We start from the raw sequence: 18448 nt of genomic DNA, 5'->3' as shown, positions 1-18448 counted from the left end.
GGCCTAGCTCAGTGCTTTCTGTCGTGGTGGGGCAGCCAGCGGAAAATACGGAGCGTAGGGGTTGGTAATGTTCTCTAGTTGCGCCGTGATTGTGTTAGAAAATGGCACCGGAAGAAATGGCAGCAGCTTTACAGGCGCCCAACCAATTGTGCTATTATGTGTTTTTTCACGTTATTTGTAACTTATTTTGTATATAATGTTTCTGCCACCGTATTTTACGCCAAAAAAAAAGCTTCTGGATATCAGGACAGCGATCACTCACCTCGGATTAGACAAAGATTTTTTCTACAACAAGGATGATGCACAAGACATTCTCCAAACACCCCAAAGGGCCGACATCCCTATTATTTGCAAGAGGAAGTGACGCAGGTACAGAGGACAAAGAGCCGGATGCCTGGTCAGGACCCGGAGAAGGCGAGTGGGAAAGCTGCCATTATCGTCAATACTACTCGCCAACGTGCAATCATTGGACAATAAATTAGACGAGGTGCGATCACGAATATCCTACCAACGGGACATCAAAAACTGTAATATCCTATGTTTCACGGAATCGTGGCTGAATGACGACATGGATATTCAGCTAGCGGGATATAAAGCTGCACCGGCAAGATAGAACAGCACACTCCGGTAAGACGAGGGGGCGGTCTGTGCATATTTGTAAAGAACAGCTGGTGCACGAAATCTAAGGAAGTCTCTAGATTTTGCTCACCTGCAGTAGAGTATATTGTGATAAATTGCAGGCCACACTACTTGCCTAGAGAGTTTTCAGCTATACTTTTCGTGGCTGTTTATTTACCACCACAGAAAGATGCTGGCACTAAGACCGCACTCAGTCAGCTGTATAAGGAAATAAGCAAACAGGAAACGGCTCACCCAGAGGCGCCGCTCCTAGTGGCCGGAGACTTTAATGCAGGGAAACTTAAATCAGTTCTACCAAATTTCTATCAACATGTTAAATGTGCAACTAGAGGGGAAAGAATTCTAGATAACCTGTACTCCACACACACAGACGCGTACAAAGCTCTTCCTCGCCCTCCATTTGGTAAATCCGACCACAACTCAATCATCCTGATTCCTGCTTACAAACAAAAATTAAAGCAGGAAGCAGCAGTGACTCAGTCTATAAAAAAGTGGTCAGATGAAGCAGATGCTAAACTACAGGACTGTTTTGCTATCACAGACTGGAACATGTTCCAGGATTCTTCTGATGGCATTGAGGAGTACACCACATCAGTCACTGGCTTTATCAATAAGTGCATCGAGGACGTCGTCCCCACAGTGACTGTACGTACATACCCCAACCAGAAGCCATGGATTACAGGCAACATTCGCACTGAACTAAAGGGTAGAGCTGCCGCTTTCAAGGTGCGGGACTCTAACCCGGAAGCTTACAAGAAATCCTGCTATGCCCTGCGACGAACCATCAAACAGGCAAAGCGTCAATACAGGGCTAAGAATGAATCATACTACACCGGCTCCAACGTTCATCTTATGTGGCAGGACTTGCAAACTATTAGACTACAAAGGGAAGCACAGCCGCGAGCTGCCCAGTGACACAAGCCTACCAGACGAGCTAAATCACTTCAATACTCGCTTCGAGGCAAGCAACACTGAGGCATGCATGAGAGAATCAGCTGTTCCGGACAACTGTGTGATCATGCTCTCCGTAGCCGACGTGAGTAAGACCTTTAAACAGGTCAACATACACAAGGCTGCGGGGCCAGACGGATTACCAGGACGTGTGCTCCGGGCATGTGCTGACCAACTGGCAGGTGTCTTCACTGACATTTTCAACATGTCCCTGATTGAGTCTGTAATACCAACATGTTTCAAGCAGACCACCATAGTCCCTGTGCCCAAGAACACAAAGGCAACCTGCCTAAATGACTACAGACCCGTAGCACTCACGTCCGTAGCCATGAAGTGCTTTGAAAGGTTGGTCATGGCTCACATCAACACCATTATCCCAGAAACCCTAGACCCACTTGAATTTGCATACCGCCCAAACAGATCCACAGATGATGCAATCTCTATTGCACTCCACACTGCCCTTTCCCACCTCGAAAAAAAAGGAACACTTATGTGGGAATGCTATTCATTGACTACAGCTCAGTATTCAACACCATAGTACCCTCAAAGCTCATCACTAAGCTAAGGATCCTGGGACTAAACACCTCCCTCTGCAACTGGATCCTGGACTTCCTGACGGGCCGCCCCCAGGTGGTGAGGGTAGGTAGCAACACATGTGCCATGCTGATCCTCAACACTGGAGCTCCCAAGGGGTGCGTGCTCAGTCCCCCTCCTGTACTCCCTGTTCACCCACGACTGCATGGCCAAGCACAACTCCAACACCATCATTAAGTTTGCCAATGACAAAACAGTGGTAGGCCTGATCACCGACAACGACGAGACAGCCTATAGGGAGGAGGTCAGAGACCTGGCCGGGTGGTGCCAGAATAACAACCTATCCCTCAACGTAACCAAGATGATTGTGCACTACAGGAAAAGGAGGACCGAGCACGCCCCATTCTCATCGACGGGGCTGTAGTGGAGCAGGCTGAGAGCTTGTTGGTGTCCACATCAACAACAAACTATCATGGTCCAAACACACCAAGACAGTCGTGAAGAGGGCACGACAAAGCCTATTCCCCCTCAGGAAACTAAAAAGATTTGGCATGGGTCCTGATATTCTCAAAAGGTTCTACAGCTGCAACATCGAGAGCATCCTGACTGGTTGCATCACTGCCTGGTACGGCAATTGCTCGGCCTCCGACCGCAAGTCACTACAGAGGGTAGTGCGTACGGCCCAGTACATCACTTGGGGCTAAGCTGCCTGCCATCCAGGACCTCTACACCAGGCGGAGTCAGAAGAAGGCCCTAAAAATTGGCAAAGACCCCAGCCACCCCTGCCATAGACTGTTTTCTCTACTACCGCACGGCAAGCGGTACTGGAGTGCCAAGTCTAAGACAAAAAGGCTTCTCAACCATTTTTACCCCCAAGCCTTAAGACTCCTGAACAGGTAATCAAATGGCTACCCGGACTATTTGTGCCCCCCCCCCAACCCCTCTTTTTACGCTGCTGCTACTCTCTGTTTATCATATATACACATAGTCACTTTAACTATACATTCATGTACATACTACCTAAATTGGGCTGACCAACCAGTGCTCCTGCACATTGGCTAACCGGGCTATCTGCATTGTGTCCCGCCATCCACCACCCACCAACCCCTCTTTATACGCTACTGCTGCTCTCTGTTCATCATATATGCATAGTCACTTTAACCATATCTACATGTACATACTACCTCAATCAGCCTGACTAACCAGTGTCTGTATGTAGACTCGCAAATTTTATAGCCTGTCTTTTTACTGTTGTTTTACCTATTGTTCACCTAACACCTTTTTTTGCACTATTGGTTAGAGCCTGTAAGTAAGCATTTCACTGTAAGGTCTACACTTGTTGTATTCGGCGCACGTTACAAATAAACGTTGATTTGATTTGATTGGCTCATTGTTCTGTCACTCATAGGGACACAACATCACCGCAAAATCTAAAATTCAAGCCCCTTGGATGCTGCCATAGAGTTACATTAGAAGTGCCCATCCAAGAAGGCTCAAGGTCATTGTCCACAGATAAAATTATGTAAAATCACGTTATATCTACAGCAACTTTGATTGGACTGATCATGTCACCATCATACTTTCAAAATCTTAGCTAGAAAGCTAGCAGTCATCATCATGGATCAAGTCAACAATCTACCTGAAAATCCTTTTCAATTCTTGTCATATGAAGAAAAATTCTGAAGAGAAATTATAGATAAAACGTATCGGTGCTCATCGGACATTGGGCATAAACATTAAACAACAAGTTGGAAATCGCAAATTCGACAATGAGTTGTTTGTAAGGAATCAGTGTCTAACTACAAGCATTGCAAAGCAATCACTAGCCTGCTATTCAGTGGAGTGGGTGTGTGGTCCAAGTCTGTGTTTAAGGGTCTATTTTCCAAGCTTAAAAAGATAAACATTCAACATTGGTCATGCTGTCATTCTAGCATGACTTCTGCCGCTTTCAAAACACCTGGAAAACAAGAACTGGGAAATCTCAGACTTCAGTGAGTTCAAGACAACTGGGAACTCTGAAAAAAAACGAGCTCCGACTGGGAAAACATGTTTTGAACGGTCATCCAACTCGGAATTCCAAATTGGGAACTCTGGCCTCTTTCTAGAGCTCCGACCTGAAGATCACTAACGTCATGATTCAACCTTGTTTTTTTCTGAGTTCCCAGTTGTCTTGAAAGCACCATAAATCCAGAGAATGCCAGACTTTGATAACAAAGTTTGATGACAACATTTGCCCATGAAGGACCGCCGCACCACCTTCCTGTTCAAGTGAGCACAACACAAGGTGGGTCCAAACATTTCTTGCATGCAGCTGCATAAATTATGCAATATGTCAGGGAGATATGTATACTGTTGCTAAGAAAGTAATACTAAGTGTATCAAATGAAAATCTAATTTTCTTTGTCACATGCGTGAAATGCTTACTTACAAGCCCTTAACCAACAATGTAGTTCAATAAATTGTGGAAGGACCACCAGAGGGCAGGCTGGGCTCACGGAGAGTAGCCCAACCAGGCATGTGAGTCAAGGTGACCAGAGGCAATTAAGCACAGCTGACGGTACTAATGACATTCTCTTTCCCCTGTAAACGAGAGGAGGAAAAAGAAAGAATAAGAGTGGTTGGTCCACCAAAGGAGAGGAGGTATCTTTTGGAAGGCAAGGAGGAGGAGGAGGAGGAGGAGGAGGAGGAGGAGAAGAAGAAGAAGAAGAAGAAGAGGAGGAGGAGGAGGAGGAGGAGGAGAAGAAGAAGAAGAAGATAAACTATCGCTGGCCACCAAGAGAGGGGAGCTATCCACGAAGAATCATTAAGACGGTGACAAACCCGTGATTTTTGTTATAGTTTAAAGATAATCGTCTTGTGTTCCTGTTTCATCTGAATAACTGCTTTTCCTTGGGAGATTCTCATTGATTGCGTTGGAGTGTTTGTATTGTCAGAAATCCCTCAATAGAGAACTGTGTTCAGTCAAGAAAACCTACTCCTGACTCGTTTATTCCACCTGTCTGCTTTAGAGTGACACCAAATTACTTGGTCAGCTCACAAAATATTTTCTAAACAAAATAAAAAGTAACACAATAAAATAACAATACCGAGGCTATATACAGTGGGTACCGGTACCAAGTCAATGTGCAGGGGTACAGGTTAATCAAGGTAATTTGTACATAGGGGGTAGGTAGGGGTAAAGTGACTACGCATAGATAATAAACAGCGAGTAGCAGCAGTGTACACTCAAAGTAGGGTGGGTGTCAATGTAAATAGTCCGGGTGGCCATTTTATTAAATGTTCAGAAGTATTATGGCTTGGGGGTAGAAGCCGTTTTGGATCTAGACTTGGCACTCCAGTACCGCTTGCCGTGCGGTAGCATAGAAAACAATCTATGACTTGGGTGACTGAAGTCTTTGCCAATTTTTTGGGGACTTCCTCTGATACCGACCTAGTATATTCAGTTGAAGTCATAAGTTTATATACACCTTAGCCAAATACATTTAAACAATTCCTGACGTTTAATCCAAGTAAAAATTCCCTGTCTTAGGTCAGTTAGGATCACCACTTTATATTAAGAATGAAAGGTCAGAATAATAGAAGTGTGATTTATTTCAGCTTTTATTTCTTTCATCACATTCCCAGTGGGTCAGAAGTTTACATAGTCAATTGGTATTTGGTAGCATTGCCGTTAAATTGTTTAACCCACAATAAGTTGGGTGAATTTTGGCCCATTACTCCTGACAGAGCTGGTGTAACTGAGTCAGGTTTGTAGGCCTCCTTGCTCACACACGCTTTTTCAGTTCTGCCCACAACTTTTCTATAGGATTGAGGTCAGGGCTTTGTGATGGCCACTCCAATACCTTGACTTTGTTGTCCTTAAGCTCTTTTGCCACAACTTTGGAAGTATGCTTGGGGTCATTGTCCAAGCTAATTTCGACCAAGCTGCTCCAAAAGCTCCATGTTCTTCCGCACGACGCAACGTGGAGTTCCTGGATACAGCCCTTAGCCATGGTATATTGGCCATATACCACAAACCCCCGAGGTGGCTTATTGCTATTATAAACTGGTTACCAACGTAATTAGAGCAGTAAAAATACATATTTTGTCATACCAGTGTGTCACGAACCGGCTCAATGTGCGTAAAACAAAAAAGGAGACAACGTGGAGATAAGGAATAACAAAATATATTTATTTAACTAAAGTAAACTAAAAATAATTAACAATGGTGTGTGTAATCAGAAGTGTAAGTGAGGGGTTGCGTGCATAAATGTGATAATGAGGGGTGTTGAAAGGTGCCAACGGAAACAGCCACAAAAATGCCACAACCAAAATCTGTGTCTGTATGGAGAGTCTCCTCAATGAATGGGGAAGAGGTGCATTTATCCTGGGACACACCTGGGCTCGGCTGTGTCCCATTTCGCTGACGACCCTCCCGGCTCCGGCCCACCGGCATCCTATTAAGGAAAACAAGAGCAAAGAGAGAATTGGGAGGGTCGTCACAAGTGGTATATGGGTATGTCAGCCAATCAGCATTCAGGGCTCGAATGCTGGGTGGTTGGAGCCCTGAATGCTGATTGGCTGACAGCCATGGTATATCAGACCGTATACCACGGGTATGACAAAACATTTATTTATACTGCTCTAATTACGTTGGTAAACAGTTTATAATAGCAATAAGGCACCTCAGGGGTTTGTGGTATATGGCCAATATACCACGGCTAAGGGCTGCGTCCAGGCACTCCGAGATGTGTCATGCATGCATAAGAACACCCCTTATCCGTGGTAGATTGGCCATATACCATATCCCCTCGTGCCTTATTGCTTAATTAAGCATTATCACCTGAAGCTCAACTGATGCGGCATAGTGGCTATAAATAAATAGGTTGAAGTATGGGCATAAATATGCAATGATAAGATTTAACAATGAATGTATGAGGACACAAGACCAAATGAATGCATTGAATAAAGTTACGAATGACCATGGAATAAAGTACACTAAATGCCCAAAATATGTGGACACCCTTTCAAATGAGTGGTTTCGACTATTTCAGCCACGACCGTTGGTGACAGGTGTATAAAATCGAACACACGGCCATGTAATCTCCAGAGGAAAACATTAGGAGTAGAATGGCCCATACTGATGAGCTCAGGGACTTTCAACGTTGTACTGTCATAGGATGCCTCCTTTCCAACAAGTCAGTTCAACATATTTCTGCCCTGCTAGAGCTGTCCAGTCAACTGTAAGTGCTGTTATTGTGAAGTGGAAACATCTAGGAGCAACAACGGCTCAGATGCGAAGTTGTAGGCCACACAAGCTCACATGGAACCGGACCGCCGAGTTCTGAAGCGCGTCTGTCCTCGGTTGCCAGCGTTCAGGCGGTTACGTGAAAATTTGGCGCCACCGTGTGGAAGAAATTAGTAGAAACCATGAAAAAATAACCTACATTTTCTGTCCCATTTGCTTTGCCGTAGCCAGTTCTAATGTGAACCGTATGGTAAAGAAAAAAGAGAGCTTCGAATACTGTATTGTGTCGGATACCTCTTCGCTGTAACAGCATCAATGCCTCGCTTTGCGCTGGATGTTTGCGCTCAGTGCCAGCAGACAGGGCTTTTGCAGTAACTCGCGCCGATGGTTCTAGACGTGGGAGCTACAGGAATGTTGACTAATGGTTGTTTTGAGAAAATAAAAATGATGTATTTATTTTAAGAGATTACATCCAACGATACATCCATGAAGATGTATCGCCGTGACTCGCTGTGACTCGCGCTCTGTCCATTGTGTGAAGAAGAATGTCTCCACGGGTGTCGACTCTGCTTTCCGGACTGTGGCTGTGCTTGGTTCTGTCCGGTGCTGCTAGGCCGATGTGGAAAGCTTGTGACAATGGCAAGGTACAATATGAATCATTATGGACTATTTTATACTGCCATATGCCCAGGTGGTCCCGTGTGGCTCAGTTGGTAGAGCATGGTGTTTGCAACGCCAGGGTTGTGGGTTCGATTCCCACGGGGGACCAGTACAGAGAGAGAAAAAAAATGTATGCATTCACTACTGTAAGTCCCTCTGGATAAGAGCGTCTGCTAAATGACTAAAATGTAAAATGTGGAAAAAGTACACAATTGTCATACTTGAGTAAAAGTAAAGACAACCTAATAGAAAACGACTCAAGTGAAAGTCACCCAGTAACCAGACTGAACCATTTTCTTGTTTTCTTTTACTCCCAACACTCAGACCTAATTTACAAATGAAGCATGTGTGTTTAATGAGTCCTCCAGATCAGAGGCAGAAGGGATGACCAGGGATGTTTCTCTTGATAAGTGCGTGAATTGGACCGATTTCCTGTCCAGCTAAGCATTCAAAATGTAGCGAGTACTTTTGTGTGTCAGGGGAAAATGTATGGAGTAAAAAGTACATTATTTTCTTTAGGAATGTAGTGAAGTAAAAGTAAAAGTTGTCGTATGACACTTCACTTGACTTTGTATTCGCTGCTTCAATTATAATAGCTAGACAATCTGGATAACGACCGTGAAGAGAAACCATAGCAATCACATCAACGCAATGACACGGTGAATATATGTGCCGTCGATTGTATGTTACCGTTCTAAACAGCAAGTCAACTGTGACAGTTTTGTGTCTGTATGATGGTTTTTCTGTGACTGGCAGCTCTTGCTGGGGAGAGACCTGCCCCCGTCAGTTGTGTGGAGCTGTCCTGTGATTTCCTGGCCAGGGTCCACTACCCAGGTAACCACGGCGCTAGCCACGTGATCTATTGAACCGCTGTTCCGCATAACATACATGTAAACTGGTAGTAAACTACTGTAAACACGAATTACATGTTCACCTAACACAAACTTGAGCGTTGACGATTATGTCGCCTATTTATCGTGTTCACTTAATATTGTGCATTTGTTGTGTGCATTTTCCTAAGCCAAATCCATTACTGAAAAACAGTGTAAACCAGGTCTCTCTCCTCTGTTCGCAGGAGATTGCTAGCGTTGACACAAAGTATCCCCCACAGGTAAATCAATCAACTTGTCAAACAGAAAATACAATGAGCTAGCCTTTTCTTTCGTTATGAGCACGTTCTTTCCAAACCCTTGGATCACATTGTAGCTATTACTGATAAGTCTTTGGAGCGACTGATTCTTTACACAAATATACTATGAAAGAGCCTCCAGCTCATTTTCTGCTAGAGAGGGCGCATGACCTGTTCAATTCAATAAAAATTCAAACAAAATTGTCAACAAGACAACATACAGCAGTGTTTCTGTCTGGAAGGATAGGGTGCAAACGTTGCCTAATCCCGAGCCCCGTTCAGCAGGGCACAGCGTTGCAGAACGTTCACATAGAAATGTATGATGTAGAACTAAACATGCCTCTGAAATATAGAATGAGAAATCACGCCTGGCGCTAATACATAAGTCTGCCCTCTCTTCCTGTCTGTCCTCAGCGGATCGAGCACGTCTGCATGGACACACCCATCACATACAATCACACTATCCCCAACAGGTAAGATGCTGCGGACCGACACACACACACACACACACACACACACACACACACACACACACACACACACACACACACACACACACACACACACACACACACACACACACAGGGAGTGTTACATCTCTCTGGTCACCCCTAAAGCCAACTCCTCCTTTGGTCGTCTCTCCTTCCAGTTCTCTGCTGCCAATGACTGGAACGAACTACAAAAATCTCTGAAACTGGAAACACTTATCTCCCTCACTAGCTTTAAGCACCAGCTGTCAGAGCAGCTCACAGATCACTGCACCTGTACATAGCCCATCTATAATTTAGCCCAAACTACTACCTCTTCCCCTACTGTATTTATTTATTTTATTTATTATTTTGCTCCTTTGCACCATATTTATATTTTAACTTTGAACTTTCTTCAAATTATAATTCTACCATTCCAGTGTTTTACTTGCTATACTTTATTTACTTTGCCACCATGGCCTTTTTTTGCCTTTACCTCCCTTATCTCACATCATTTGCTCACATTGTATATAGTCTTATTTTTGTCTACTGTATCATTTTTGTCTACTGTATCATTGATTGTATGTTGTTTTACTCCATGTGTAACTCTGTGTTTTTGTATGTTGTCGAACTGCTTTGCTTTATCTTGGCCAGGTCGCAATTGTAAATGAGAACTTGTTCTCAACTTGCCTACCTGGTTAAATAAAGGTGAAATAAATAAAAACATCACCAAGAACACACAATACATACACACCTGGGAACCTGTGTCAAATCCAGTTAAATGTGCACTCCATTTCTCATGCAAATATTCATGTATATTACTTTGCAATAACTCTTTAATGTGACAATGTAAACTGTATGTATACAGCCAAATACATTTTCTGGGCAAGTGACCAAAACCATAAATAAAAACGGCTCCTGAGCTGCCTGATGGGCATGTGCCTCTGAGAGCTTAATGTCAATTCCTGTGTTGCGTGCCTTTTACTAAACTGTCTTTATGTGGGTGGTTTGTGTAGTGGTGCTCACCGGACTGTAGGGGCAGAGAGTGGAGAGTACCTGTACTGCCCCCCTCAACGCTGGCTCAACAACCTGCAGGTAACCACTAAAACCCTGACACCACACACACAACCTCACACAACCTCACATATTAGATCGCCAATATGTTTCATTAGTCCAGTATTACCACAACAGATTGTCCAACTCTAATCGGTCTCTACTGTTGATGTGTGTGTGTGTGTGTGTGTGTTTGCAGCATGGAGCAACAGTGTTGCTGTACCATCCGTGTGCTCCGGTTCGTCAGCGTGACCTGCTGTCGGTCCTGGGCCACCGCTGTCTGTCTGACTACATCATAACGCCACACCCTGACCTCAGCAAACACAGAGTGAGCGAGTCACACACACGATAAAGACAGTCTCAAAGGAAACATTGCCTTTACTTACCCTTAGATATCAGTAGAAGTGATTTACTATCTACTCTGTACTCGCTTGTGAAATGGCTGATATCCCAGATTATAGATTACACTGAAAACGGACACCTCCTCACAAAATATATCTACTGTGACAGCAGGGCGTTCAATTGACACCCCAACAGATGCATAGATAAAGTCATGACGGTGAAACAAGACACCAGAATGTTCCCTCTATCAATGGGGAACACAGTAGAACACATCTTCAGAGTGGCCTGTCATTGAAATGAGGGTTGTGTTCATTAGGGCACACAGTTACAAAACATGGGAGAAAACAAGCATTTCTTATTGGATAAATAGAGATAGCACTTACCTGTTGTCTTCCTTTTGGTTCCTACTGAACATGACCCTGTGGTGACTGAATCTCTATCCTGTTGAAGCCGTTAGCGCTGGTGTCCTGGGGTCGCACGCTGGAGCTGTCCCATGTGACCACGTCGGAGGTCTGTGATTGGCTGCAGTTGACAGCGGCACACGGGAACCGTGGCGACGTGGATCAAAGCAGACAGTATAACTTGCTGTTGACCCATCCTGCAGATCATAAACACGCATACCCAAAGCAAAAGGTGAGCCAGAAGACAGAGCGAAGAGAGGGCACTGCATGTCTGAAAGTTTGAAAGACAGCATAAAGCAGTGGTATTCAAACTTTTTCAGTGGGGACCACATTTTTGGGGCCAGAATTTCTGGGGACCCCATTCCGCCCCAAATCTAATGACACTACCATCAAATCTGTGCATTTAGATTTTCACATCAACAAATAACCTTAAATTCATTTCATTTTCATCACTCTTATCCAAATTAAAATAACCAATATACATAAAATAAATCTGTACTCTGACATTTGTGGTATTTGGCGAACCTACTGCAATTCCCCTGCAACCAGGTTGTCTTGAAGCTGTCATAGAATTGTTTTACTGTTTGTATGATTTACTGAGTGTGCCTTTTTGTTGATCATAACCAGTCTCTGAGGCAGTGCTGTGAGGAGACCCTCTCTCTTCTGGATGGATGGTTGGAGGTGGCAGGCTGGGGGAGAGGGAGCGTCCGCAAGACCCGAGCAGCACTCAGGAAGGAGGGGAAGGAGAAAGAGAGACGGACCACCCTGGACAGAACCGAGCCGAACAGAGTCCAGAAACATGGAACCACACTCCAACCTGAAGCACAGGGCCAAGCCACAGTGAGGGCTACACAGGGAGGCACGGACCGAGGACTCAAAGTGACTCAACCTCACCGCAGAGAAAATGACACTAATGAAAAAGATCCCCGAGGCAAAGTGAGAGAAACAGACTGGGTGAACCAGAACGAAGTAGAGGACAAGAGGCAGAGCGGGAAAACAGGAGACATCCAGGAGAGAGAGGTGAAGAGCAGCAGACACGAGGGAGAGACACAGCCCCGTAACTCTCCAACCAAGAGGAAAAAGCCTCTGTCTCAGAGTCAGCCCAAACAGCTGGCTGTCACTCAGGCGAACAGCCAGGACAAGAGAGCAGACTGTGATGGTAGGGTGGGCCACTGCGAGTGCACTGAGACCGTAGCTCCGCTAGGGGGCGCCGTGGCTGGACCCGGTGACAGGATGCTGCCCACTCCGCGGACAGACGAGGCAGTGTGGGCGGCGGCGGCGTTGGGCTTCCTCCTGGTGCTGCTGGTGCTGTCTGTGCTGCACACGCGCCTCTACCGCCACTGGCGCACAACGCCCAGCATGTACTGGCACGACTCCAAGCAGGACTACGACAGGGTGGCAGGTGGGTTCATTGGGGCTCACACATCCCCCCCGTCCCCAACACGCTTCTTACGGGCCCTATAAAATCTGCATTATGGAATGCAGACATGAAAATGGAATTCAACGATATAATTTTTTTTTATTGAACTTAGAACATTTATTAATTTGCCTAAAATTATCATAATACATTAACAAAATGCATCGGTGACTTGTTTTTACCTTTCTGAAACGGCACAGCCGTGTGTGTGTGTGTGGTGCGCACATACAATATGTCTACACCAGGGATGGACAACTTCAATGGGGGTGGGGCCACAAAAAATCTGAACTCATCATGAGGGGCTGCAGTTGCTCGCGGGTCTGCATACCCACATCTATACCCCCCCCCCTCCCCACCCACATTGTGAGCAAAACATTTTAATGGCCTCCCTCTTGACAGCGGAGATAGTTTTAGAGTTAATTCCGAGTAAATCATTTTGCCATGGGGTGTAAAGAAAATTAGCTGTTTTACAGCTAATTTCCGGCAATTCTACCCATTTTGCCATAGGGTGAAGAGAAATGTTTGCAGTTTTGAATATGATATGTGTGAGACTGACTAACAAAATCAATGGGGGGCCCCCCAGCCTGTAATTCGAACATGATAACAAGTTTAGAGAGCAGGCTGCTAAACTAACTTAGCAATCTAAAAAAAATGTAGCTGACGGGCTAGTTGACTGACTATCAGTGACTGACATAACGAGGAAAACTGCTGATGCACAACCAAATTTTGAAATAGCACCTTGTGTTATTCTACTATTTTAACAGTAAGTTGAGATCCTGACAGAGTTCCTAAAAAAATGTAACATTTTGGGGGAAATTGACCAGAGGACCTTAAAAAGGTTCAAAAGTCTAGTTGCCCATCCTTTGTGTAGCCGTTAGCTACGATGCTAACGTAAATATAACAGTCTTCTGAATTAAATTAAACTACAAGAATATCATTCTTCACCTTCATTGATGCCCACTGCATCAATCCAGTGGGCATTTGTTTTGCAAACTCTGCATTTACATGAGTGCTACAGAAACATCGCTAACCAAACAACGGTCTTTTGCTGGTGTACACTGGAATTAAAGGGTAACTACACTCACATGTCAACATTTCTTAGATTTATACCAGACCTAAAAAGTGGTCTCCAGATGTAGTTTAAGCATTGTTGTGGACTTAGTAAAACAACAAAATCATATGTTCTATTAAATAAATGTTCATTTTGAGAGCGAAAACCTGAAAACAGGGAAAAAACGGAAATCTAAAAGAAAAATGTTTGTAAAGAAAATCTGCCAAAAAAGGATCAGATTTTATAGGGCCTTAACTTTTACAACTGAGCGTTATCATTACTGTTAATCCTCTTTTGTAGTTGTTCTAATAAGGGGTGCGTGTTGTGTGTCTTAGATGTGATCCACAGGAGGCTGAAGATGCCAGGGAGGAGGAAGAGGAGGGCATCCAAGAGCCGAAGACAGGAGTGTGTCCTCCTACCACCCAGCTCCAGCACAGAGGAGGACGAGTAGAAACAGGTCTCTCTCATCCCTCTATCTGTTTATTATATCCGTCTTGTCTTTACCCTGTGAGAATAGAAGAGAGGAGTGGACATTGGGACCTAAAAGCAGGGTACTCCTACTCGCCTAATAACATTGCTATGCTGAAGAAACATTTTATGGAATTTTTTGTTGTTGTAACGAGACCTCAAACAGGTACATCTTCTATTGCCGGTACTTAAGAAGGAATATTTTAGTATTTTAACTGTCATACCATACTCCATAGTACAAAACCCCATTCAATCAGATCACATTACAGTAGATCATTCACAATCACCACCAATGACACCGTTTTACTACACATTCAAGCCTTTTCTCATAGGGGCCGAGTTAGACTTAGGAAATTATTTTTTTCCCCTGTTCATTTATTGTAAACAATCCCTTTGAATATGTATTTGGACAGTGAAGATAACTTTTTTCAATTTAGATCACATGTTTCATATGAGGCGAGAGTACAGAATGTCACCTTTAACTTGAGGGTAGTTTCTGTTTTTCTATTTAGAAATGAAGGGACTATGTATCTATTCCACCCATTTGAAGAAGTATTTGGACAAATTCACTTAGTGTATTAAAGTTGTTAAAGGTTTAGTATTTGGTCCCATATTCCTTGCATTCAATGACTACATCAAGCTTGTGACCCTACAAGCGTTTATTGTAAGTAAGAACAGAACATTTCAGAACACTTCTACATTAATGTGGACGCTACCATGATTATCAGTAATCACTCATCATTATTCACAATTCATTCATGAAGGTTAGAGGCAAATACTCAACTTTTGATTACTTTACGCTAAGTGAATTTGTCCAAATACTAACGACTTCTAAACATTAAACATAATTTCTAAACATTAAAACATATGTATGAAAATACCCTCGTGCTGACATTCTGTACTGTCTCATAATGTGAATAATTTGATCTAAAGTCCTAAATGCTGAAGTACATTTTTAGCTTCGCTGTCCAAATACTTATGGAGGGGAGTACAGTTGCTGTTGTAAGCAACCGGCTGTCGGGTGCATTGTGTTGCAGTAGTGGGTACAAGTCCATCAAATGCTGTTGTGTGATAGTAATAAATTGTTGTTTTTTAATCATGTATTGTGAGTTACAGTTTTAATTAAATATATAAATGTGTTATTGCCACACACCAGATGGGTGCAGTGAATCAAGACATGGACAGAGCAGTGTTGTATGTAGTATATTACTTGTCTCCTACTACACTACGGCCAGTATACTCCTATGAAGCTATAGTTTGGAAGATAACCGTTTCAACCACAGAACTAGAGAGAATCTATTTCTATGCTTTTAACAACCACAGGATATGAATTCCCTTGTGCGAGAAAAGGATTGAACATTGTTGCTATGCAGGTAATGAAACCCCTTTGGAGCAGCAATACCCTGTGCAGGCTTTTCTTTTTTTGATCTACTATGCTGGTGGGGGGTATGTTATATGGATCCCCATTAGCTGGTGCAAAAGCAGCAGCTACTCTTCCTGGGGTCCACACACAACATGAAACATGACATCATACAGAACATTTAATAGACAAGAACAGCTAAAATATGTAGATATTCTTATTTACAATATTAATGTATACATAATAGGATATGACTGAAGATCAATATTCTAAGTAATGAAATTACAACCAAGAAACACAAAATCCCCACAGATGTGGCTCCCATGATGTAGCAGCTGCAGCCATATACAGTGTATAAAACATTAGGAACACCTTCCTAATATTTAATTGCACCCCCTTTTGCTCTCAGAACAGCCTCAATTTGTAGGAGCATGGACTATACAAGGTGCTGAAAGCATTCCCACAGTTGTGTCAAGTTGTCTGGATGTCCTTTGGGTGGTGGACCATTCTTGATACACACGGGAAACTGCAGAGCGTGAAAAACCCTGCAGCGTTGCAGTTCTTGACACAAACCGGTGCGCCTGGCATCTACTACCATACCCGGTTCAAAGGCACTTAAATCCTTTGTCTTGCCCATTCACCCTCTGAATGGCACACACATAATCCATGTCTCAATTGTCTCAAGGCTTAAAAATCGTTCTTTAAAATCCCCCTTCATATACGTCGATTGAAGTGGATTTAACAGGTGACATCAATTAGGGATCATAGTTTTCACCTGGATTCACCTGGTCAGTTTGTCATGGAAAGAGCAGGTGTTCTTAATGTTTTGTACACTGTATCAATGATTGGCTGTCAACAGAAACTTTAGGGCTCCCTTGGGCCCTGGCCAAAAGTAGTGCACTACATAGGGAATAGGGTGCCATTTGGAATAAGCACATTGAAATGGTAGATGTCTGTCCCTAACAGGCTTCAGCGTGTCCAACATCACGTCCTCGGACCATTAGTGTGTATGCGTACCAAGTAGTGGACTACTTTTTACTATGGCCCATATAATCTCTCGTGGAAAGGTTCTGCGTGTTTAACCGAGAGAATCTGTCGGGACTGAATGAGATGCGGAGGATAACGAGCAGCAGTAGTTCTGGTGTTTGGTTATTTGTACAAATCACGATTTCGCAGGTGTTGGCATCTTTCATATTTTGGAATGAGAGGGGATGTTCGCAACATGCAAAGGGAGAGGGTTCCGCTCCTCTTTCTGGCATCTCTTCTCTTAATACGTATGGACCCAGAACTTAAATCTGACCAATGACGTGACACTTTAGTTCTGGGTTAACTGAGATGAAGTACTCAAAAGTAGTGCACTATAAAAGGTAATAGGGTGCCCTTTGGGACAGAGAGTATGCCATTACTATGTAATGAGCTGTGATTAAATGTTAAAGACATAAAGCTAACCTGGGAAATCATTCACACCAAGAGGACAGTTAAAGTGTGACTACATGAACCAGAGAAAGTGAGAGAGACAGTAGTTTGTACAGTGTACCCTGAGACGGTCCGTTGATACGGCCTTTGGCTTACCTCCTTATGTACAGCACCAAGTTTGGACCCACCTACTCATTCAATGGTTTTTCTTTATTTTTACTATTTTCTACATTGTAGAATAATAGTGAAGACAAACTATGGAATAACACATATGGAATCGTGTAGTAACCAAAAAAGTGTTAAACAAATCAAAATATATTTTAGATTCTTCAAAGTAGCCACCCTTTGCCAGCTTTGCACACTCTTGGCATTCTCTCAACCAGCTTTACCTGGAATGCTTTCCCAACAGTCTTGGAGTTTCCACATATGCTGAGCACTTGTTGGATGCTTTTCCTTCACTCTGCAGTCCAACTAATCCCATATCTGAATTGGGTTGAGGTTGGGTGGTTGTGGAGGCCAGGTCATCTGATGCAGCACTCCATCACTCTCTTTGGTCAAATTGTCACGCCTGCTCCCGCTTCCCTCTCAGGCGCTCAAGGGCGCCAGGCGGCCCATCATTATGCACACTTGTCACCATCGTTACACGCATCAGCACTTCATGGGACTCACCTGGACTCTTACCTTATTGATTGCATCCCCTATATCTGTCACTTCCTCAGTTTCTTCCCCATGTCTCCATTCATTTAGTTTTGTTCCCCTTGTCCAGACGCTGTCCGTGTTTTGTCATGTCCGTTATTTATAAAATGTTCACTCCCTGTACTTGCTTCTCGTCTCCCAGTGTCTTTCCTCACACAAATAGCACTTACACAGCCCGGAGGTGCGTTGGGTCATTGTCCTGCTGAAAAACAGATGATAGTCCCACTAAGCACAAACCAGATGGGATGGAGTATCGCTGCAGAATGCTGTGGTAGCCATGCTGGTTAAATGTGCCTTGATTTCTAAATAAATCAGTGTCACCAGCAAAGCACCTGCACACCATCACTCCTCCTCCATGCTTCACGGTGGGAACTACACATGTGGAGATCATCCGTTCACCTACCCTGCATCTCAGACACGGCGGTTGGAACCAAAAACCTCAAATTTGGAGTCATGAGACCACAGGACAGATTTCCACCAGTCTAATGTCCATTGCTCGTGTTTCTTGGCCCAAGCAAGTCTCTTCTTATTGGTGTCCTTTAGTGGTTTCTTTGCAGCAATTCGACCATGAAGGCCTGATTCACTCAGTCTCCTCTGAACAGTTGATGTTGAGATGTGTCTGTTACTTGAACTCTGA

The 18448-nt window shown here is 43.8% G+C and overlaps 1 protein-coding gene across 2 annotated transcripts; it reads left to right on the top strand.

Moving 5' to 3' along the window:
• The first annotated feature begins 7568 nt into the window (after nt 1-7568).
• On the top strand, nt 7569-15440 carry LOC106580801 (uncharacterized). Of its 2 annotated transcripts, XM_014162244.2 has the most exons (9): nt 7569-7995; nt 8768-8845; nt 9087-9122; nt 9555-9613; nt 10624-10702; nt 10860-10988; nt 11453-11635; nt 12031-12805; nt 14207-15440. In XM_014162244.2, the coding sequence occupies exons 1-9, from the start codon at nt 7897-7899 to the stop codon at nt 14320-14322; spliced, it is 1554 nt and encodes a 517-aa protein (XP_014017719.1). In that variant the 5' UTR covers nt 7569-7896; the 3' UTR covers nt 14323-15440. The 2 variants fall into 2 exon arrangements, with proteins under 2 accessions (XP_014017719.1, XP_014017720.1); XM_014162245.2 differs by lacking the exons at nt 8768-8845; nt 9087-9122.
• The last annotated feature ends 3008 nt before the right edge of the window (nt 15441-18448 follow it).

Source organism: Salmo salar, chromosome ssa20 (assembly GCF_905237065.1).
Source record: "Salmo salar chromosome ssa20, Ssal_v3.1, whole genome shotgun sequence".
NCBI classification, from domain to species: domain Eukaryota; kingdom Metazoa; phylum Chordata; class Actinopteri; order Salmoniformes; family Salmonidae; genus Salmo; species Salmo salar.
This window is presented reverse-complemented; position numbering and strand designations above follow the sequence as displayed.